The sequence below is a fragment of the Macrotis lagotis genome, chromosome 4 (genome assembly GCF_037893015.1).
Source record: "Macrotis lagotis isolate mMagLag1 chromosome 4, bilby.v1.9.chrom.fasta, whole genome shotgun sequence".
NCBI lineage: Eukaryota > Metazoa > Chordata > Mammalia > Peramelemorphia > Peramelidae > Macrotis > Macrotis lagotis.
In genome coordinates, this window is record NC_133661.1 from 220,385,965 (window position 1) to 220,410,687 (window position 24,723).

Below are 24,723 nucleotides of genomic sequence, written 5' to 3' on the forward strand. Positions count from 1 at the left end.
TCTATTCAAGTTAGATTGTTTGATCATCTTTTGCCAGTTGAACAGTACAGTGGACATACCTGAGATAAAGAACCATTGCCAGAATTAGTGAGATTTAACAGCAGATTGATTCATTGCCTTTTTAAAAAAACATCTCTACCTACCTGGTTTTCCTGAAGACACAGGGCTGACCATTGACAAAATGTAACATGGATCACACTTATTTTTATTCTTTCTTACTACTTTCCCTTTCACTAATTTTTTATGTCCTCCTAAAGTCTCTGCACTTTTTACTGGTTCAGCTCTTCTTCCTTCTCACTCTAATACTTTCAGCTAACTGAACACTGGGATCTGTGGTTTAACTGCAGCTCTCTTTTTAACTGTTATTATTGTTCAGTTGTTTCAGTCAGGTCCAACTTTTCTTGAACACATTTGGGGTTGTCTTGGCAAAGATACTGGAGTGGTTTGCCATTCCTTTCTCCAGCTTATTTTACAGATTAGAAAACTGAGGCAGAGTTAAGTGATTGCCCAGGGTCACACAACTAGTAAATGTTTGAGGTTAAGTTTGAATTCAGGTCTCGACCTGAATTGACCAGTTCCTGTCCTCTATCCACTATGCTACCTCACTTCCCCTCTAGTCCTGTGGCCATGGTCATGGCCATGGTCAAGTCATCTCCCCATCCAGATCTTCATTTTCCTTTTCTACAATAGGGAGAGAATAAAGGGGTTGACTTCACTATGTGACCCTGAAGAATCTCTTTGTGATAGTTTTCTCATGGCTAACAAGCCTGGCTTGTACTAGATAATCCAATCCTTTTGTCTCCTCTTACATTTCACATTGCAATTTTCCCACCAGGCCTAGGCCATTTAACCTTCTACTTGCTTTCTTCCTTCTCTGCAGGTGATCATCTTCCTATTTTATAGTAAAATCACTTACTAGGGATCTTGTCTCAGGTATTTGACTATTGCCACTCAGTGATATTCATTGTTGAATGATCTGAAGGATCATGCTGTTCCTGATTAATGAAACAGGAACCTGTGAGAATTTGGTTTATGAGTGTTCCAAGAGCATATTTAGTAAAATCTTTAACTTTACTAAAGTAACTTTAGCTTGGAGGCAATTGGGGTTAAGTGACTTGTCCAGAATCATTTTGCTAGTAAGTATCTGAGGCTAAATTTGAACTCATGTCTTCCTGATTACAGGACCAGTGCTCTATCCACTATGCAACCTAGCTGCCCCTCTGCCTTTTTCTTCTAAGTTAAATAGCTTTCATCATTGATCTTTAGCCTATTCCTTCCTACTTCATCTAATATCTTTTATTATTATTATTATTATTATTATTATTATCATTATTATTATTATTATTATTATTTTAGGTTTTTTACAAGGCAAATGGGGTTAAGTGGCTTGCCCAAGGCCACACAGCTAGGTAATTATGTGCCTGAAGCCAGATTTGAACCCAGGTACTCCTGACTCCAGAGCCAGCGCTTTATTTGCTGCGCCACCTAGCCGCCCCCTTTTTAAATTATTTTTAATAGTTTTTAAACTTAAATACAAAGTAAGAAAAGAAAAAATATTGCAATGTGAGAGTGTTCAAAATATAAGGCAATAAATTTCCATTTCAAGAAAACCTATTATAAACCTATTATATAAATTCACATTCTGTTCAAAATTATCCATCTTTTCTTTGCTTGCTTGTAGTTTTTCTTTTGTTCTCTGCATTCTCTAGTATCTTTAAAAAATATATTTTCTTTTATTTTGCTTTACCCCCAAGCTACCATCTCCACATCTCCTATCATTATAAAAATTTCTATGCTTCATTTTTCTCAGCTGAGGAAATTAGTGTCTTGTACTTCATGGCCCAACATGGACAAAAAAAAAACCCCAACAAAATACATGAACTTTTCATATTTAACTTTCTAGATCCTGATTTAGCCTGAGTTCATAGACTTAAGGTGTTACTCCTTCCAAGGAAATTTATAGTGAAATATAAATTAATCTAGAAGACCAAAATATTTATTAACAATAAAGTCTGGAAGACCAACAATGTCTAAACTTCAAAGAAAGGAATCTTTAATGATGGTACTCTAGGCAGTGGGACAGGTGTGAAAGGTATTTGTGGAAGGAGAATGTTTAGAAAGCTTGGCATAATGGGGGGGGGACTCACCTAATCTGAAGTCAAAAGGCTTTTTCAGGTTTTAATTGGAGCTCTGATATTTGCTGATTGTATAAACTGGGGAAAGTAATTTCACCTTTTTACACCTCAATTTCCTCATATATACAAGGGGTTTGGGTAAAATGATGTCTTGTCTCTCAGCTTTCATATTCTCTATTTTGTTTCAGGAATTTTAGAAAACATATTAGTTTGTTTCTGGTTTAAATGTTTTGTTACAGATTTCTTTTCATTTTAAATTTTGTCTTATTTTTTTCAATGAACAAAGATCTCTCTTTTCTCTCCCACCCAGTCTACCCTCCTCCCATTAAAAAAGAAAGAAAAGAAAAAGCAGTTGAATAAATATTTATAGTCAGGCAGAACAAATTCTCTCTTTGGCTATGTCCAAAAAAAATATGTCTCATTATGAGTCCATCACTTTTTTGTCAGGAGGATGGATATTTGCTATATATTTTTAAAAAAACTGTTTCAACTCATGGCACAGATAAAAATAAACAGAAAAGCAAGACTTGCTGTTTGTTCCAGTTTTCTTTTTACTTGTCTAGTTCAGATCAAATCTTTGCCCCAGTCAAGAAAAAAATTTATCCTAGATCTCTCTCTCTCTCTCTCTCTCTCTCTCTCTCTTTAAGGTTTTTGTAAGGCAAATGGAGTTAAGTGGCTTGACCAAGGCCACACAGCTAGGTAATTATTAAGTGTCTGAGACCAGATTTGAACCCAGGTACTCCTGACTCCAGGGCCGGTGCTTTATCCACTTAGCCACCTAGCTGCCCCAGGAGATGTCTCTTGACAGATATTTCTTTGTTGAATGGTTCTCTTTTAAGTATAGACTCATATATTTGCAATACTTTTAGCATTGATGCTGCCTTCTCTTGTAATCCCCTCTTAATGGGAAAATCAGTCAATTGCTGCCCTGGTCTTCCCTTTACTTTTAGATTTGAATTAGAAATGATTTCTCCATTCAAGTAGTTATCTCTCTAATCAAAGAATGTATCACTACTATCTCTAGTGTTGCATTTAAATGTTTATTTATTCTCTTGTTAATTGAATGCAACCTTTTCCTTGGTTATAGAGTAGTCTGTATAGATTTATCCTTGTGGATTCTGTCCATTTTTAAATAATAAGCTCCCTGAGGGCAAGGATTTGCTTTTGTTAGTTTGTTCCTAATTAGTTGTTGCTGTCTTCTGTACCCTAGGTGTTTAATCTAGAGTGTAAAATGCCAACAAATTTAGTTGCTTTACAAGCTTGGCTTTTTCTGCTTTTGTTCCTTTTAATGAAACTGGGTTTTCTAATAGATATTCTTATTTGCTCTTCTCTCAGACTTTTGTCAGAGACACTTGGGATTCTTACTTGTGAGTTTGAGGATAACTTAGAATGAGATGAGCATGTGTTTTCTTATGTGATGAGCCCCCAAACTGTCATATTTCAAATTGATTCTAGATTTACAGTTCCAGCCTTTCTAAGGATCCAGTGGAGTCTCCTTTGTTTTGACTTTATTAAAGTTAGTATATCTTAAATAAATTGATAGGAACGGGAATGAAATTTGCAACAGAAAAGTAACAGATGAATGTAATCCTGTGTTTGTCCTTTGATTTACATTGTACAGAGTACAGGCATACTTACAGGGTATACCAATAGGGAAGTGAGGGAATTAAAATAGCCTAGTTTTATATTTGAAGTAGAATATGAGTCACTGGTTTCCTCTCTCTTTTTATTAGTTTATTTAACAGTAGTTGATGTTACTAAGAAGAAGCATCACTTCCAGCAGTCAGTAGCACTGTTCAGTGTGTTTTCTCCCTATCTTGGAAATTGGTTCTTTTTCTTCCTTCTAGGTAGTGTTAAGGGAGAAATATCTCCTTTGAAAGTTCATATGTTGGATAACTGCTGCCAAACATGTACATACATACATATGTGTGTGTATTTATCACAGTGCAGAAATTATGGAAGTATAAACCTAGATTTTTATGATGATGATAAGGCCTAGGTTCAGGCCTCAGAGAAAAACTGAACAATAATGAGGATTATGAGAAAATTTCTTATAGGGGAAAATTACATCAGTGTGTCAGAGAAATAATTCATTTATATATTGCAATCGTGTGCATTCCTCTTAGGTCATAAAAATTAAACAGAAGATAGAGCCTATAACCCTATGATTACTTAAATGTCCTAAAAGTTGAACAAACTTAAAGAGTTATAATCTTATGCATCCTCAAAGGAAACAAACTTCATTGAACAAACTCTAAAGGAAAACCAAGTCAGATTAAACTACATATAAAGGATTCACAAATAGACTGAGGAGAAGAATTTACATGGTTTTTTTCAAGGAAATGGATTTAAGTGACTTGTCCAAGCTAGCAAGGATTAAGTATCTGAGGCTAGATTTGAACTCAAATTCTTCTGACTCCAGGGCTCATGCTCTAATCACTGGGTTACTTAACTTCCCTGAATTTACATGTTGCCAAGGAGTGAGCAACAGTTGCAATTATTCCTTACTTCAGCTTCTTATCTAAGGAATGCTTAAGACTCTTTTATGTCCCATGAGACAGATTTTGGTCAGGCAAGGTTACTATTAAACAAAAGATGCCAGAAGAATAAAAGGAAATAAATTATTTTCTTAACACTAGCCTGGGAACCATCCTTACATGGGAAATGGCCAGAGATCCAACCACATCAACGTTACTCTCTTTTCTAAAGTTATAATTCCAAGGCAGCTCATTCCTCTTTCAGTGACTTCTGAACAGTTTGTGGATGGTAATACTGGCCAGGGAATCTTTACTCTTTACTCTTATAATTTTAAAGTTTGAAATCATCTTTAGACTTTATAAGTAATGTAAATGAGAAAACTGGGGCTCATAAAAGGCAAATAGTTTATTCAGAGTCACATAGCTAGTTAGTAGTAAAACTAGAACTAAAACCTAACCCATTTTCAGTTTTTTGTTTTTTCTATTGTACTATCCAGTTGTTTCTAGAGGAAGATGATTATATAAACTGAAACACTGATTACTGATGAGAAAAAAATGTATATATGTATGTGGTATATATATATATGTTTGTATATATGTATATCTATGTATAAATACATACAATGTATTTTTTTGAGGAGCAACATAATTGAACAAGTGATTTATTTATGACTGTACACTGTTCTAAACAATGGCTGTTCTCATGAAATTTATAATCTAGCAGACTAAGTGGTAGTACCTTATTCACTCATTTGCATGGAATAATATGAGAGATTTGGAATTTTAAATACTAAGTACACTAAGTTATTTGGTGATTATTCAGCTAATAATCATTGTCTACTCACGGTCTATAGAAGGGAAGATTTGGGAAATATACAGGGCAGTCACCTAAATCAGAGTGAGATCTCCCACCAAGTTATTCCAGTTCTGTACCAATGAAGACTGATCAAAAGGAATGGATAAACTACCCTCCAATTTCCTAATTGGGATGTGACAAGTCTCAAAGCTAAATCCCTAAAGGAGTAAAAATGGGATGGCATTTGAATGTCCCTGGTTCTTTTCTAAAAGAATGTTGCAGTACTTCAGCCAAAAAATAAAACTGTGCTGGAAGCTGGATGTTGTGGGGACTATAGCTCCTCAGAAAGAAACAGCCCAGGTACAAGAGTACTTTGTGTTTAAGTTTCCCATTAGAAGAGAATTGGGGGGGGGGTGGCTAGGTGGCAGCTAGGTGGCACAGTAGATAGAGCACTGGCCCTGGAGTCAGGAGGACCTGAGTTCAAATGCAGCCTCAGACACTTGATAATTACCTAGCTGTGTGGCCTTGGGCAAGCCACTTAACCCCATTGCCTTGCAAAAAAAAAAAAAAACTAAAAAAAAAAGAGAATAAGAATTTCTTCTCTTCCCACCCTATCAGCCACTAAACAGTTCAAATTCTGTCTATTCGAGCAAAAAGATATAAGACGAGGTATTCAAAAAACCCATAATTCGGACAGATATGGTAACTGAAAAACAGTCACTCAAGAACAAAAACAGCTTGGAAGAGTAGGTCACTGGGAGAATATGAAAACGTTTTAAACTCAAAAGAAAGAGAGCCTTGACTTGACAGTCAAGCTACAGAAAATAAGAGCTTGAAAATTCAGCCCAGCAAGATAAACCAGAGTCACTGCACAGTAAAGAAAGGACCTCTAGGCTTTGCAGTTCCAGATTTGTGGGTTGCTTTGTCCATTTGTATTCCCTACTTTTATTTTTCACTACCATAGTATGCTAAATCACTGTCTATTCTTTCTATGATCATTGTACTGGTGGGAGAGCATGCTTCAAGTTTATGGAAGTGTTTTTATTATGCCAACTTCAGTAAATGCATTTGTTTTGAATTAATTGATTTTTGGCTTATTTAACTCACCATGTGCTCATATGAGGGCAATCATTATAAGGAGTGGCTTCCACAGGGCACTTTAGAACCACTGATAGTAGAAGCTGCCTTTTGGGATATGTAAGCTCAATGTGCATATATATATATATCAAACTAAATATACATAAGTAAAAGCCTTTAAATAAACTTTTCACTATGACTTTTTACATATTTCTTTCCAGAAAGAATATGTTCATAGTTCAATGAAGAAACTAAAAGAGAAAGTCAGATACCAAGACAATAAATTTGATATTTTGTTTTGTTTTGGCAGGGGGTGGCACAGTGGGAAGTGGAAGTATGGGACAGGGAGTGGAAATTGTACTAGTGATATGATACAGACCTTAAAATTGCAGCTTTATCTCTAAATGATTTATAATTTCTTATATCAAATTCAGTCATTATTTTTGCCATAATCAAGAAATTGAACTCAATATACTGGGAAAATAAGTAAGGATGTTTGAATAGGGTAGGGATCTATAGAGATCACAACTATCAAAACTGTTATCGTGAGAGATTAATTTGTTTTAAGACAACCTTCTGAGAATATTAATATTAATTATCTAACATTATGAGATAGCAGTTATATGGATATCCCAGAAGCAAGTTTATTATTTCTGCTAGCTGGTTAACTGATTCTTTGCTCTTTTTATGTATTTATAAATTACTCATAGTCTCATATCTTTTAATACAAATCAAACTCTCAAAATTTTGTATTCTTTTAAATGGCAAAATGATCTTATGAATTCTAAAAAGGATTCACCCATTAAAATATGCAAATATAGACTTAATGGGAGGAGCCTTCATACTTCACTGTTAGTCATTTGTTCTTTCATCCTGTTAATCAACCATATTCCTATTCTCAAGGAACTTAGCCTTCTAACAAGAGATTTAACTGATTCAAAATGCAGAAAATTTGCATTAGTAAACTTTCTAAAAGGAAGATGATTTGTCCATGATTATATCATTGGTCTTTTAAATGAGGAACTAGAAATTGAATTTGATTGCATATGAATGGCATCACCAGCTGAAGACTGTTGGTAGGTATTGAGCTTAAAAAACAGTGTCATATATTTGCATTTTAAGAATTTTTATGTACCTAGTAGTGTATCATAACATTGAGAATTTATGCAACTTTCTATTCACTCATACACACATGTGCATTATATATACTAGGTATCACATATATTCCATATATTCTTTTTTATATTATATTCTTTATACATACACACACATACACACACACACACACACACACATGTGTGCGCACATACACCTTGGGAATATTTCCTGGACTGAGCTCTCCCAAGTGATAAAATAGGCTTTGATTTGTTTTGGTAGGGGGAATTCCCCAAACTTAAGCAATCACATAGACTACTCATGTGGCCAAATGTTTTCAAAGAAGTTTTTTTAACCTTGGTTCTTACAGCTGCAAAAATGATAGCAGGTATCAAACTTCCTCCTTGTCCAGAGGATCAATAGTATTTTTATATAATGAAGAGAAACTACAAGGAAACTGTTAAACTTCTATTCTGATTGATTCCTGAATTTTGAACAATGATATTATAGTCATTCTGTTTCTGTCAAGCAGATTCTGCCTTCAAATGAATAAAAACACTAAGAAGACTTTGTGAAAACTGATACTTTATAAATTGGATGGAACAGTATAGTAGCCATGATCTTTGATGGAAAGGACTCATTCTCTGTAGGTTGATTGTGATACAGGCAGGAGTTGACAAATATAGTACTGGATACTGGGGTTATGTTGCCTTCCTCAAGTTCCCTCTACTTCTTTGTTCCTACCTGTTACTTGTCAACTGATGATCATCCATTGGAAATATAGGTAGAAGAGTGAGGAATCTAATAGAATTGGTGGGTTGACTAAAAATAGATTTTTAAATATTTGTCAGGCAGTGGGGTTAAGTGACTTGCCTAAGGTCACACAGCTAGGTAATCATTATGTCCAGGTATTATTACTAAAACACTTGGCCACTCGTCTGTGTAATCCTGAGCCTCTGGAACCTCAGCTGTCTCCTCATCTGTAAAATGGGGCTAATTAATAACATCTAACTCGCAGTGTGGTTATGAAAATAAAATGAGTTAATATTTGTAAAGTGCTTTGGAAACCTTAAAATGCTTTGTAAATCCTATCTATTATTATTATTTTCATTATTATTCAGGCCCCTATTAGAGATATATGAGATTATCTAATCCAATCCTTTTCCTTCATAAATGAAGAAACTAAGGACCAAGGAAATGAAAAGACACTAAAATCAGTCAGTTAGCAAGTGGCAACTTGTAGGGAAAGTAGAAGTCAAGAAGGAAAAAGGCTAGTCTTCTTATTATGTTAACATTGAAAGATAGGCTAAAATTGGGGATAGGCTAAAATAAAAAATATCCTAATCAAGGGAAAGCAAGACATAAAACCTTAGAAATAGTAGTGTCTATGTCCTATTTTGAACTCTTGAAGATGAGTTTTCCTACTCTAGACCTGACAATTATCTCTACTCTACAACCTACAGAACCTAACAGAAATGAAGAAGTCTAATTTTATAAGTATACATCCATAAAGAAATGCAGTATAATACAATTTATAGTGTGATAGGGGGAAGGTGAAATACTGTGTCTTCTATGAAATTTTAAGAAGACATGGAATTTCATTTTGAAGTTTCTTGATACAGATTCCATAGTTTTCTCTGGATGTCAATGGCATTTTTCATTACAAGTCTCTTGATACTGATTTAATTATTCTATACTGAGAAGAGCTAAATCAGTCACAGTTAATTATCATATAATATTGCTTTTAATAAGTACCATGTTCTCCTGGTTCTGCTAACTTTATACAGTTTATGCAAGTCTTTCCAGGTTTTTCTGAAATCCACCTGCTCATCATTTCTTATAGAACAATAGTATTTCTTTGCATTCATATACCACATTCAGCCATTCTCCAATTGATGGACATCCCTCAATTAATAATTCTTTTCCACAAATGTTTTTGTATAGATACATTTTGTTGTCTGTTTGTTTCTCTGTTTTTTTATTTGTTGGCAAGAGCTACTTAAGATCTGACATTTATAGATTTAGATGTGGAAGGGACCTCATAGTTTGTCTTGTCTCTCTCAATTTATAGACATGGAAATTGAGAACCTGAAAGCAAGTATAACATAAACAGTGGCAGAGTGGGGATTTGATCCTATTTCCTAGCATGCTTTCCATTGTGACACTGACTTCCCTCCAGGCATCCAAACTTTATAAAATATATTCCTCAAACTGTGAATTTATTAAGTGGTAATAAGATAACGTAGTGGAGAATGATGTTGGATTTGCAATCAAGAAGGCTTGAGTTTGTAGTCTTTCCACAGATGATTACTGGTTATGTGACTTGCAGCAGAGTCAGTCTCTCTTAGCCTCAGTTTTCTCTTCTGTAAAATAACAGTACCTACTTCTCAGCATTGTTGCAAAGAGCAAATGAGAAAGAATATGTAAAGTACTTTGCAAATGTTAAAACTCTCTAAATGCTCTTTACCAGTTATTAGCAGGAAAGAGAGATTTATCTTTTAACTTTGACAATGTAATAGTAATATTTACTTTTATTTGACCAGAATCTTGTTTCACAGAAGCAGTTTTGTTGCTGTGCTATGGCAAAAGACTTAGTATGTGGAAAGTAGAACAAAGAGTAAGATTTAAGTTGCAGTTAAAGGTGTTGTAGAGAAAATGGAAGGGACTCTGTGACTTTAAGGATTCTAAGGCAATGGAATAAGCTCTTAGTTGGGGCTATAGAACCTTGTTCTGTGTAGGGTGAGGGGAAGAAAAGACATTAGCCAGCAGGAAGAGCACTAAACTTGGCAATGAACTGGCATTTGAATATTGGTTCTGTCACTTATGGCCTTCATGACCTTCAGTTTTCTGCAGAATGAAGTTGTTGGAGTAGCTGTTTCTAAAGTCTTTTAAAGCTATATCTATAATTCTATGATGTTAGATTTAAGAGTGATGAGAGATAAGATAATGAGGGACTACAAGGCACTTTGCAGTAGTTACTTTCTCCTAAGGAAAGGCATTAGCACTGATGTGCCTAATTTTTTATGACATAATTAAGTTGAGGACCACACTCTTTTAATGAAGACACAATGAATTGTATGGTTAACTTAGAAATTGAAACCTAATTTCATAAGAAAAACTACTTAAAACTAAGTGGTGGAAGTGGATGGGGCACTGGCCCTAGAGTCAAGAGGAACTGAGTTCAAATCATAATGCTCACTGTGTGACTGAGCAAGTTCCTTAATCCTAATTACCTAACCAAAAAAAAAAAACCAAGCAAAAACTTGCTCCCTATTTTACTTATTCATTTTATTTCATTTAAAAGTACTTTATTTTTTTCAATTACATGTAAAGATAATTTTCAACATACATTTTTGTTAAACTTTAATTTCCAAATTTTTCTCCCACCCTCAGTTTGTTCCTCCATCTCCAATTGAATATATATTATGCATGCACAATCATATTAAACCTATTTCCACATTAATTATATTATGAAAGAAGAATCAGAACAAAAGTGAAAAAGCAAAAGAAAGAAAAAAAGCAAAAAATAGTGAAAATAGTATGCTTTGATCAACACTTAGACTCCTTAGTTTTTCTCTACATGTGGATAGCTCGAGTCTTTTGGAATTACCCTGTATCATTGTATTACTGAGAAGAGGCAAATCTATCATAGTTTACCATCATTCAATGTTGGTATTATTGTATGGTGTTTACCTGTTTTGTTGACATCATTTCTTTAATTTCAGCATCATTTAAGTCTTTCCAGGTTTTTCTGAAATGTACCTTTTAATTTTTAAAAGCATAATAGTATGCTATTATATTAATATACCACAATTTGTTGTCATTTCCCAATTGAAAGACATCCTCTCTATTTCCAATTCTTTGCAATCACAAAAAAAGAACTGCTATAAATATTTTTGTACATGAGTGTTTTCCCTTTTTTTTAATGATCTCTTTGGGATTCAGACCTACTAGGGAATACTGCTGGATATTCACAATTTTATAAGTGCTTTGAGCGTAGTTCCAAATATCTTTCCAGAATGGATGGATCAGTTTGCAACTCCATCAACAATGTATGTGTTGAAATTTTTCCACATCTCCAACATTTAGCATTTTTCTTTTATGATATGAACCAATCTGCAAAGTGTGAGGTGATATCTCAGAGTGGTTTTAATGAGTATTTCTCCAATAAATAGTGATTTAGAGCATTTTTCATATGATTATAGTTAGTTTTAATTTCCTTTTCTGAAACCTGCCTGTTTATATCCTTTAACTATTTATAAATCAGAGAATGACTTGTATTCTTATCAAATTGACACTGTTTTCTATATATTTGAGAAATGAGATCTTTATCAGAAAAACTTGCTATAAAATTTGGTTCCTAGATTTCTTCTTTCCTTCTGATTTTGGTTGCATTGGTTTTGTTTATTCAAAACCTTTTTAATTGATTGTAATCAATGTTATGTATTTTGCATTTCATAAAGTTCTCTATCTCTACTTTAATAATAAATTCTTTCCTTCTCCTTAGATCTGAGGGGTTAACTATTCATTGCTTTCTTAATTGGCTTATGCTATAACCCTTTATGCCTAAATCATGTACTCCGTTTGGATCTTATTTTGGTATAGTCTGTGAGATGGCAAACTATGCCTAGTTTTTGCCATACTGTTTGCCAGTTTTTCCAGCATTTTTTTCCAGATTGTGAGTTCTTATTACAGAAACTGGAGTCTTTGGTTTGTCTGCAGTAGATTTCTATGGTCACATTCTACTATGTCTTGTGTAACTAACCCATTTCGTTGATCTAGTACCTATTTCTTAGCCAGTACCAAATAGTTTTGATGTTTTATAATATAGTATCTGATATGACTAGACCACCTCCCTTTGCAATTTTTCCTTTGATTCCCTTTGGCATTCTTGATCATTTTTGTTCTTCCAGATGAATTTTGTGATTTTTTTAGGTATATAATTTTAGATATATAATTGAGTAATTTTATTGTTGTAAACCTGAATATAAATTAATTTAGTTAGAATTGTCATTTTTATTATATTAGCTTTGTCTACACATGAACAGTTGATATTTTTCTAATTGTTTCTAATTGTTTAGATATGAAAAATGCTTTGTAATTGTGTTCATTTAGTTCCTGGGTTTGTCTTGGAAGGTAGACTGACAAGTATTTTATATTGTCTACAGTTATCTTAAATGGGATTTCTATTTTTTATCTCTTATTGCTGGGCTTTATTGATAATATATAGAAATTCCAATGAATTTTGTGGGCTTATTTTATTTCCTGTATTTTTGCTAAAGTTGTTAATTATTTCAACTGATTATGTATATAATAATCCCACCTGGTCATAGTCTATTAACTTGGTGATAAACTTCTGCAATCTCTTTGTAATATTTTATTTAAAATTTTGACATCAATATTAAATAGAGAAGTTGATCTGTAATTTTCTTTCTCTGTTCTGGCTCTTGCTTGTTTAAGGTATCAGCACCATATTGCTGTCATAAAAGGAATTTTCGAGTACTCCTCCTTTGCCAATTTTTCCATTTTTAAAGTTTTCTATTTATATAGTATTGGTATTAATTGTTCTTTAAATAATTTATAGAATAAAATTTTAAATTCATCTGTTTCTGGAGATTTTTTCCTGAGAAAGTTCATTGTTGGCTTGTTCAATTTCCCCCCTAAAATGTCATTAAGCATTTTATTTTTTCTTTTGTTAATTTTGGCAATTTATATTTTGTAAATATTCATCCATTTCACTTAAATTATCAGATCTATTGGCATACAGTCGGACAACAGCTTCAAATTATTACTTTAATTTCTTCTTCATTGCTTAATTTTCTTTTTTGATACAGGTCATTTGCTTTTCTTCTGTCATTTTAAATCAAATTAGCCAAAGGTTTATCTATTTTATTTTTTCTATAGTTCTTAGTTTTCTTTATTAGTTCAATAGTTTTCTATCTTTCAATTTTATTAATCTCTTCTTTGATTTTCAGAATTTCTAATTTGACTTTTAATTGGGAATTTTTAATTGCTAATTTTCTAGCTTTTTTAGTTGTATGCTCAGTTCATTGATCTGTTGTTTCTCTTTTTTATTCATGTAAAACATTTAGAAATAAAGAATTTCCCCTTAGAACTGCTTTGGTTGCTAAGTTTTGTTATTATGTTGTTGCATTATTGTCACTCTCTGATGAAATTATTGACTGTTTCTGTGATTTGTTGTTTGACCCACTCATTCTTTAGGATTAGATTATTTAGTTTCTAGTTAACTATTAGTCTATCTTTCTTTGGCCATTTAATACATGACATTTTATTTCATCAAAAATCTAAAAGGGATGCATTTAATATTTTTCTTTCTTCATTTGATTGTGCCATTTTTATGCATTATTACATGGTCAATTTTTATGTAGGTACTATGCACCACTGAGAAAAAGGTACATTCCTTTCTGTTCCCCATTCAGTTTTTGCTAGAGGTCTAATATATCTAACTATTCTCCTTAACTTCTTTCTTTTTTATTTTGAGATTAGATTTATATAGTTCTGAGAAGGGAAGGTTGAAGTCCCCTACTAGTATAGTTTTGCTGTCTATTTCTTCATATAACTCATTTAACATTTAAGAATTGGATCCAGGGGGGCGGAGCCAAGATGGCAACATGAAGGGATCCAGTCTTAGGAGCTCTCTGATAGAAACTCATAAACTAAGGTCTCTAACTAAACTTTCGAGAGACAGAACCCACAAAGGGACCCAGTGAGGCAGTTCTCCTACTCAAGGTAACCTGGAAAAGAGCAGAAAGGCTCTGCTCCCCGGGCCGAAGGGGCGGCCGCCAGAGGGGCGGCCACCAGAGGGGTGGCCTGCCAGAGCGAAAGAACTTCAGCCTCCTGGAGGCAGCCCCAGGGCACTGGGAGCCTCAGCTCACAGCAGTGGGGGAGTTGCCTGAGCTGCACCCCAGGGAGCACCGGGCACAAAGTGGGGGAACAGTGGGGGACCTCTGCCAGATTGAGCACATGGAGCCCAGCCCTCAGGGCACACAGCCAGCAGCTTGGTCTTTCTGCAGCCCAGATTCAGGAACAGAAGCAGGCTGAGCTGTTAAGCAGGAGCCCTCAGGGCATGAGCCCATTGAGCTGAGGGAGGAGAGTGAAGAGAGACTGCAGAGCTCTGTCCTCTGCCCCTGGAACAGGACTCTGGAGCACTGACCACACTCAGATCCTAATCGCAGTCTAGGCCCCCCCATAGGGCCCCCCCCCACCTCGGTCCTGTGGCAGAGGGGGGCACTTATGGTCATTCACAGACCAGGAGGGAGGACAGAGCCTCACACACTGAAATCCTTGTGGGAGTGTCCCAAAAGCTCAGGAAGCACCCCAAAAACAGGCTTAGGCTGGGAAAATGAACAAAGAAACAAGAGGAAGACCATTGAGAAATATTTTGCAAATGAGCCCAAGAAGGATCAAAATACTCAGTCTGAAGATGAGGAAGCACAAGCTTCTGCATCTAAAGACTCCAAGAAAAACAGAAATTGGGCTCAGGCTATGACAGAGCTCAAAAAAGACTTTGAAATTCAAATGAGGGAGTTAGAAGAAAAACTGGGAAAAGAAAGGAGAGAGATGCAGGAAAAACATGAAAATGAGGTCAGCAGCTTAGTCAAGGAAATCCAAAAAAATGCTGAAGAAAATAGCATGCTAAAAACCAGCTTAGGTCAAATGGATAAAACAGTTCAAAAAAGTTATTGAGGAGAAGAATGCTTTAAAAAGTAAAATTGGCCAGATGGAAAAAGAGATAAGAAAACTCTCTGAGGAGAATAAATCCTTCAGACAAAGAATAGAATTCAGGGAGATTGATGAATTTACCAGAAATCAGGAATCAATACTTCAAAATGAAAAAAATGAAAAATTAGAAGAAAATGTGAAATATCTCATTGAAAAAACAACTGCTATGGAAAACAGACTTAGGAAAGATAATTTGAAAATTATTGGAATACCTGAAAGTCATGATCAGGAAAAGAGCCTTGACATCATTTTCAAAGAATTACTACAGGAAAATTGCCCTGATATTCTAGAAGCAGAGGGCAAAATAGAAATGGATAGAATCCACCGATCCCCCAGAGAAAGAGATCCCAAAAAACCAACCCCCAGGAATATTATAGCCAAGTTCCAGAACTCCCAATTCAAAGAGAAAATATTACAAGCAGCCAGAAGGACACAGTTCAAATATCGTGGAGCTGCATTCAAGATCACACGGGACTTAGCAGCAGCTACATTGGAAGCTTGTAGGGCTTGGAATGCAATATACCGGAAGGCAAAAGAGCTTAGAATGCAGCCAAGAATGAACTACCCAGAAAGGCTGAATGTCCTCTTCCAGGGAAAAAGATGGACTTTCAGTGAACCAGGGGAATTTCAAAGGTTCCTTTTGGAATGGCCAGAGCTGAACAGAAGGTTTGATTTTCAGATGCAGGACTCAGATGAAGCATGAAGATTGGAGGAGAGGGGGGAAATATGAGGGACTTAATGAGGATGAACTGCATGTATAGAAAAATGATACTGATCATATTCATATGAACCATCTCAGTTAATAGAGCAGGTAGAGGGAGCTTTTATAGTTGAAGCACAGGAGAAAGCTGAATTCGAAGATAAAATATGGTGTAAAAATGGAGTCAATAAGAAAAAAAGGGAAATGGAATGGGAGAAAGAAAAAGGAGAGGGGAAATAGTCCAAGCTATTTCACATAATAAGATTTTTTTTATTACAATGAGCTATTGCAATGATATGGAAGGGGGGAGGCAAGGGGGAATGAGGGAACCTTTGCTCTCATCTGAGATGGCTAGGACAGGAAACAGCAAATATACTCAATGGGGTATAGACAACTGGAGTAAGAAGGAGGGGGGGAGCAGGGGGAAGGGGTGGGGATGTGAATAAAGGAGGAGAGGATGGAACATGGGGGATAGTGGTCAGATATAACACATTTTCTTTTTTTACTTCTTGCAAGGGGCTGGGATTGGATGGCCTTCCCAGGACCATAGGGCCAGGTGGATTCTGGACCTAAGGGGTGGTATGGGGGCTCAGGGCTTCTTGGCCCCAGGACCGGGGATCTGTCTGCCGCGCCACTTAGCAACCCTACAGTGGAGTCCGAGTGAAAGGAGAGAGAAAATATAGTATATGGTAGTGGAGAAATAAGAAAGGAGGGAGTTGCGATCAGCAATGGCAACGTTGGAAAAATATGGAAGTAACTTTTGTGATGGACTTATCATAAAGAATGTGATCCACTCACAACAGAGTTGATGGTGTTGGAACAAAGACTGAAACACATTTTTTGTTATTATTATTTGGGGGAGGGTGCAGGGCAAGTGGGGCTGGGTGGCCTGCCTGGGGCCACATAGCAGGGTGATCGTTGGGTGTCTGGGGCCAGATTCAGACCCAGGTGCTCCTGGCTCAAGGGCCAATGCTCTGTCTGCCACCCAGCCACCCCTACTATTATTACTATTTTATTTTATTTTGGGTCTTTTTATTTTCTTCTTTTCGGTTTTTGCAGGGCAGTGGGGATTGGGTGGCTTGCATGTCACATGGCTGGGTGATTGTTGGGTTTACGAGGCTGGATGTTGACTCGGGTGCTCGTGGCTCCAGGGCTGGTGCTTCGTCCATTGTACCACCTGGCCATACCTACAATTATTACTATTATTTTTTTTAATTTTAATTCCCCCCCCTTTACTTTTTTGCCCAAGCAAGTCTATCTATATTCATGGGGGGAGGGGTATTTTGTTTACTTGTAAACAAGTATATTTTATTAATGTAAAGAAAAACATTTGTACAAAAAAAAAAGAACTTCAATGAAGAATTAAAAACAATGCACAAAAGAGAAGGAGGTTGGGAGGGTAATGGTAAAGTTGGATATAGCTTTGGAAGTAACATGATGGAAGCATAATTTACTTAAAAACAAGTCACACATAACAGATGTGTAGCTTTATTTTTCTATTCTTTGTATATAAATGCTCATGTTTGCTGGTAAATTTTCTTTCTAGACTTAGGATGACAAAAATTTTTTAAATTAAAAATAAGGGGTGGCTAGGTGGTGAAGTGGATAGAGCACGGGCCTTGGAGTCAGGAGTACCTGAGTTCAGATCTGGCCTCAGACACTTAGTGGTTAGTTAGCTGTGTGGCCTTGGGCAAGCTACTTACCACCCCCCCCCCCCGCCCCAATTGCCTTGCAAAAAAAATTAAAAATAAATGTTTGTTGAATCTAAAAAAAAAAGAATTGGATCCTATACCATTTGTTGCATATATGTTTAGCATAAATATTGCGCTCCATCCTTTTATCTTTACTTTGCATGTATCTCTCTGCTTCCCATGTGTTTCTTGTAAATAACATATTGTAGCATTTTGGTTTTTAATCCACTTTGCCATCTGCTTTCATTTTATGGGAGAGTTCATTCTATTCACATTCACAGTTAAGAGTACTGTGTATTTCATCCTATCCTTCATCCTATTATCTCCTCTTTATACTTTTCTCTTTGCTATCATCTTTTCTATCCTCACCAATATTTTGCTTCTGACCACCACCTCTCTCAATTTGCCTTCCATTCTATCAGCCCCCTTTTTTTTACCCTTTCCTTTTTTACCCTTTACCCTTTCAGCTCTCCTTTTTAATCAGTCCCCTTCTTTCCCCTATTCTTTCCTCCTACTACCCTAAAGCATAAGATAAGTTTCTCTACCCAAATATGTGAGTACATTATTTACTCTTTGAGCCAAATTTAATGAGAGTACAGGTCAAACTATGCTCACTCCTTCCCTTCTTCCCCTATATTGTAATAGATCTTTGTGCCTCTTCATCTGATGTAATTACCATATTCTGCCTCTTTCTTTCCTCTTTTCCCATTACAATCTTTTTTTGCACTTATTTTTTTTTTTATTTCACCACATCATTGTTAACTTATCCACTCTATGTATATTCCTTCTAAATGCCCTAATAGATAGAGTTCTCAGGTTACAAGTATCACTTTCCTAAGTAGGGTGTAAACAGTTTAATATTATTGAGTTACATTTGTTTTTTCTTTCCTGTTTACCTTTTTATGCTTCTCTTGAGTCTTGTATTTGAAGAACAAATTTTCTCCTCACCTCTGGGCTTTCCATCAGAAAACTTTAAAAGTCCCCTATTTTATAGAACGTTTATCTTTCCCCCAAAAGATTATGCTCAGTTTCCACAGCAATTGATTCTTGGTAGTAATCAAAGTTCCTTTGCCTTCTCAAAGATCATATTTTCTTAGCCTCCTCTATAGTAAAGAATATAGAAGGTGCCAAGTCCTATGTAATCCCAACCATGACTCCTTGGAGTCTTTTTGACTGCTTGTAGTGTTTTCTTCTTGATCTGATGATTTTGGAATTTGACCACAATATTCCTTGGAGTTTTCATTTGGGGATCTCTTTCAGAAAATGATTAATAGTTTCTTTCAATGACTATTTTACTTTCTGGCTCTCAGATACTAGTGCAATTTTTCTTTTTCTTTTTTTTAAATTTTGTACCTTTTTAGTTTTATTGGATTATTTAATCTATCCAATGTAAAGTTATGAGTTAGGGTCATATTTTTTGTCCTTACTCTTTCATATGACTTTCTTTTCCTTAATTGGGATTTTAAAAAAAATGATCTCCTTTAAAGATATTATTGTTTCATAAATTGCTTTTGCATAATCTACTTTAAGGAAATTCACTTTCCATAGATTCTCTTCTCTTCACCCATAATTTCCTCCTTCCATTAATTCCCTAATTGATAAAAGCTCAAAGGACATGAACAGGCAGTTTTCAGAAGAAATCAAGCTATAAATAATCAAATGAAAAAATGCTCTTATCACTGATTAGTATGACTGCACACTTAATCAGATTGTCCAATGTGACAGAAAAGGAAAATAACAATGTTGGAGGGGATGTAACAATAAAGAGACACTAATACATTGCTGGTGAAGTTCTAAACTTGTTCAAAAAGTTAGTTTTTCTTGATAATTTCTTAAAAGATGCTGTTCAAGTTTTTATTTTTTTCATGACTTTTGAGACTTTTAATTCCAAAAATCCTTAAATTATCTCTCCTCGGTGTATTTTTCAGGTCAGTTGTTTTTCCAGTGAGCCAGTTTACATTTCCTTTTTTCTACTCTTTTGATTTTGTTCAACCGATTTTTGATATTTTATAAAGTCATCAGCTTCCACTTATTCAATTCTAAATTTTTGGAACTTATTGTCTTCTGTTAGCTTTTTTTTACCTCTTTCTTATTTGGCCAATTATACTTTTAAAGGAATTTTTCCTTCAGTGGATTCCCCTCCCCCACCCCATTTGACCCATTCTAATTTGAAGGGAATTGTTCTCTTCAATCAATTTTCATAATTCCTTTTCCAAACTTTTTTTTTCATAATTCTCATTTATTTTCCCACTTTTTTTCTATCTCTCTTATTTGGTTTTAAAAATCATTTTTTAGCTCTTTTTTGGACTGAAGACCAATTTATATTTCCCTTTGAGGCTTTCCATGTAGTCCTTTTGACATTGTTACCCTTTTCTGAATTTTTTTTTGGTTCATTTTTTAAAATTGAGCTCTGCTTTGGGGGTAAAGGAACTACTGTTCCAAGTTTCTTGTGCGTTGGCCAGGGGTCTGGTCTTTGTCTTTTAGTCCTGGGGCCTCAGGTGTTTGGGGCTTAGCCTTATTCTGCATTTATTCAGTCTAGCTGTGTTTGTTGTGCAAGGGTTCTGGAGCTGACAATGTCATCTGCATTGGGGTTAAAGGACTCATAGCAACTGTACCACTAGCCTACTGAGTCAGGACTTAAGGGTCTTGGTTGCTGATTTGTGCTGAGACTGAGAGCCTCCTGCTGACTTATCCCAGACACCTTCTGTACTGTGCTGCATTTTTCTTTTAGCCAAGTTATATAGACCTTTCCTGAAGTCCTTCTAAGTTTTCTTAACTGATTGTGTAACTCCAGGATCTGTTTTGAGTTTTGATTTAATGTTGTTTCCAAGGGAAACTGGGAGAACTCAGACAAATTTCTGACTTTTCTCTGCCATCTTGGTACCTTTATTACTAATTCTTTTAGTATTATTGTATTCTTTTTACTTTATAGAACTAGTACTTTGTACTAGATAGTACTGGGGCTTTTAGGTGGCACAATGGAAGAGCACTTGGCTTGGTATTAGAAAGAGTCATCTTTATGAGTTCAAAGCCATTCTCAGACAGTAACTCTGTGATGTTGGGCAAATCACTTAACCTTGTTTGCCTCAGTTTCTTAATCTGTAAAATGAGTTGAAGAAGGAGATGACAAACCACTAGTATAGTATTATATAGTATCCTTATAGTGGATTAATAAAGTAACTAACTCCAATCCTTGTTGTTTTTTTCTTTAGAAAAATTACTGTGTCCTCCATCTTTTATCTACAATGAGTGCCAAATCTGCAATCAGCAAAGAAATTTTTGCACCCCTTGATGAGCGGATGTTGGGAGCTGTCCAAGTTAAGCGGAGGACAAAGAAAAAGATTCCTTTCCTAGCCACTGGGGGTCAAGGAGAATATCTAACTTATATCTGCCTGTCAGGTAAGGGGGAGAAATGATCACAATTGAAACAAATTTATTAAGATTATTAATTTTCAATTATGTTGAATATAATTATCCAATATGTATATAATTAATTTCCTTTATCTCCCCAATTTCCTGCACCTTTACCTTTGTTTGACCTTGATTCTACAGTGGCAGTGAGAGGAGATAGAAAGGAGAGAGATAGGAAATATAGCTAAGGGTGTTTAGGAGAGTTTGGGGATCATAGTGTCCAAATATCACCTTTTGTTCTATTCTATGAATAACTAGCCTGTCTTTTTTTCTCTTAACTTATAATTATTTCTGGTTATCTGGATGGATTGTTCATTGCTGGTGGCAGGAGATGCAGCAATTTTCATTTGTATAACTGGTGCAGATAAGCAGTGATGGGTGATGTCACAAGATGAATCCTGATACCATTTGAAATGTGAGAATGTTGACAAGGCTCCCTGTTCATTGCTTTGTCTGACAGCAGGTGACTTGTCTCTTTTATTAAGCTCTCTTTGAGTACTGTTTTCCTTTTCTGATTGAGACTGTGAGACAGTGCTGCAGGACTTATTCTGGACTCATAACTCAAATATTTCTGATAGAAATTAGAATGGAACTTAACATAGGATTATCAGATTTTTCAATCTGATCCCTTGGCTTATGGAAACACCACATTTGAGACTATTGCTTTGGACAGGAAAAGAGATGAATTGAAGCCTTTCCCATTCTTTTTATTATTCTATGTGAATGATTTTTTCTTTTTTTTTTTTGAAATTTTCTTTGTTTTTTTTTCTTTTGGTCTATATTTAGACATTAAAATTTAATTGGAATATTTCTCAGGGAGTTTTTTTTTCTAGAAGAAAAAATAATTGCATAATTTTGGCTATATTTTGTCTGACAAAGTGTTTTCAGTTTGACCTTACTGAGACTAGCCTAATAATTTAAGTTTGATGTTGGAACAAAAAGAGGCACTAGTAAAATATCTAAGGTGAGATAAAGAAGTTTTCTTACCCACGGCTAAGAAAGTATAATCATCAAGGTTACAGCATTGAATATGGATGAGAGTAGTTTCTTTCCTCCTATGGTGACCTGTCAATCAGAAATCTGAGGGAGGAGCTGCTGACTCTTTGTACTTGTATATTAGGAAACTACATCAATGCCTCAAATTTAGTCCCCTGAGCCAGTTAAATCTTAAGGGTGGTGTTCCTAGAATAACCTAGCCTATATAGATACTGTTCCTACCATATAATAGAATATAGGGATTATATAAGGGATTCTGAGTGGAAACTTAAGAGCTCCTCAAATTTTACCTTGGTCATCTTTATAGATGAGGAAACTGAAGCCCCAAATGGTTGTGACCAAAGTTTTATTTTGGTATAAGAGGAAAGAAGAAGGATAGGGATAGGGAGCTAGATGACTCAGGTGATAGAGTACTGGACTTGGAGTCAGTAAGACCTGAATTCAAATATGGCCTCAGATACTAATTAGTTAGATGGACATATGTGCATTTACATCTTATAGAGTATGGTCTTGTAGAGTACAGGCTTGTAGAGTATGGTCTCCATATTACAGATGAGGAAACAGAATTCCATGAAGATTAAAATATGACTATTAATATCATGTGTTATAAATGGTTATCTGAATAAAAATATGATAAAAGCCATTGAGGTAGCTTGGTGTAATGTCTAGAAAGCTGGTCTTGGAATTGAGAAGATCTGGTTTCACATATTGCCTTTGATCTTTGTCGTCATGGACAAATAACACAGTAAAACTAAAGAATGGAGTTTTTGCTTGTCGGCATCAGCCTAAGGAATTTCTGTATTGTCAATAAAATCATAGGTTTAGGCTCTCTCAATAGCCATGCCTCCCTACCTCCCCCACCAAGAATAAAAGTGTGGATTTAATGTCAGAAGAAACTAGGCATGTATCCTAAAGAGCTCACTTATAAAAAGAGAGTCCCCACATTCACCCACATATTGAAAGCAACACTTTTTATGTTAGCAAAGAACTGGAAACAAAGTGAATGCCAATTGATCAAGAAATGGATAAACAGATGGTGATCCACCAGTGTAATGGATTATACTGCTCTAAGAAGAATATGAATGTGGAGAAATATGGAACCAGTAAAGCAATATACACAATATACACAATGACCATGATAATTTAAATGGAAAGAAGAGCCACCACATCCTTAAAAATATTGCAAAAGGACTCCAAAGAATGTGAAAAATCACCCCCCCCCATTCCACCAGTCTTTTTTTTGCAAGGCAAATGGGGTTAAGTGGCTTGCCCAAGGCCACACAGCTAGGTAATTACTAAGTGTCTGAGACTGGATTTGAACCCAGGTACTCCTGACTCCAAGGCTGTTCCTTTATCCACTACGCCACCTAGCCACCCCCCACCAGTCTTCTTTACAAAAGTGGAGTGGAGGGATACTTGGGAATGAAATAATTCATATATTTTCAGACTTTTTCCCAACATATCCATTGATTTTGCTGATATTATTTCTTATGCTCTTTAATTTTTTTAAAAAAAATTCTGTGTTTTATCAGATGATTTTCTGGGATGAAAGAATAGATGAGAGATAAGTAATATCATGTGAAAAGTAAATGATATTAAAAAAGATCAGTTAGAAACATTCAAAAATAGGCTATACTATACATTTCTAGGAATAGTATCATTAGATTTTATTTTTAGTGAGAATTGGTCCTTGAAAATGTTTTCATTTCTTTATTTAGGGGTTCCTTGTATTCATAATGAGAACATTTCATAAAGTTGAAATACAATTGATTTATTCCTGAATTGAATCTGAGATTATGGATTTTTGCTAAGACTGGCCCTTGGAAATAAAAAATAATTCTTATATCTGCTCATTTTGCTTATATTTTATTTTGTAGGATAATTGTTTTTGTTTTTATTCTTTATTTAAATCAATGGTAAAGGAAAGGTGACTTTTGGTCCAAAAGCTAACAGTTCTTCACTACGTATAATATATAACTGAACAGTTATGCTTAGTTGTTGACTATTCATTTTTGTGTGCCTATTTCTGTCTTGTCCTGAGCAGGAGTGATAGAGAGATTTCTGACAACCTAATCTCTGTGTGATAGTATAACCATTTCCCCTGCAGTTGAGGATAATGACCTGGGAAGAGGAAAAGCTGGGGTTATAGGAGATTTGAGTATCTTTTACAAATACTCATCAGATTCAAACTATAAGTCTGAAGCCCTGAGCTGTGCTTTTCCACTGCCTTCTGATTAAGGAAAATCTTTTGTTCTCAATACCTTTTGCCACTTGACTGTTTTAAGTTGCTTGAAGATACATTGTTGAAATAGACCTGACATTTAGATAGCATAACTGAAGAGGAAGAGGGGGAGCTGGGTGAGATTGACACCCAAGTCTTTCCAATTCTTATTTATTTTTTTAATTGAGAGGGAAGACTAAAGAAACATCATTCACAGTTTACATTATTTTCACACTTTGAGCTTAACCAAGGAACTGGTAGCAGTTTGTGCAGCCCATTTGCTACTTGAAGACATGTCAGTCTCATCCTTGATGATGTTTGCCAAACCACATTCAGTCTCCTCTCTTCTCATTCTGAGTGACTGTGATTGTCTTTCCTTTT

General features: G+C 35.3%; 1 protein-coding gene across 2 annotated transcripts in view; it reads left to right on the forward strand.

Moving 5' to 3' along the window:
* The window catches only part of STXBP6 (syntaxin binding protein 6), a 363,404-nt gene that overhangs the window by 92,535 nt on the left and 246,146 nt on the right, over positions 1-24,723 (forward strand). For both annotated transcript variants that reach the window (XM_074235402.1, XM_074235403.1), the window contains exon 2: positions 20,927-21,113. In XM_074235402.1, coding sequence (XP_074091503.1) covers positions 20,960-21,113 — 154 coding nt within the window. In that variant the 5' untranslated portion in view covers positions 20,927-20,959. The remainder of the gene's footprint in view (positions 1-20,926; positions 21,114-24,723) is intronic.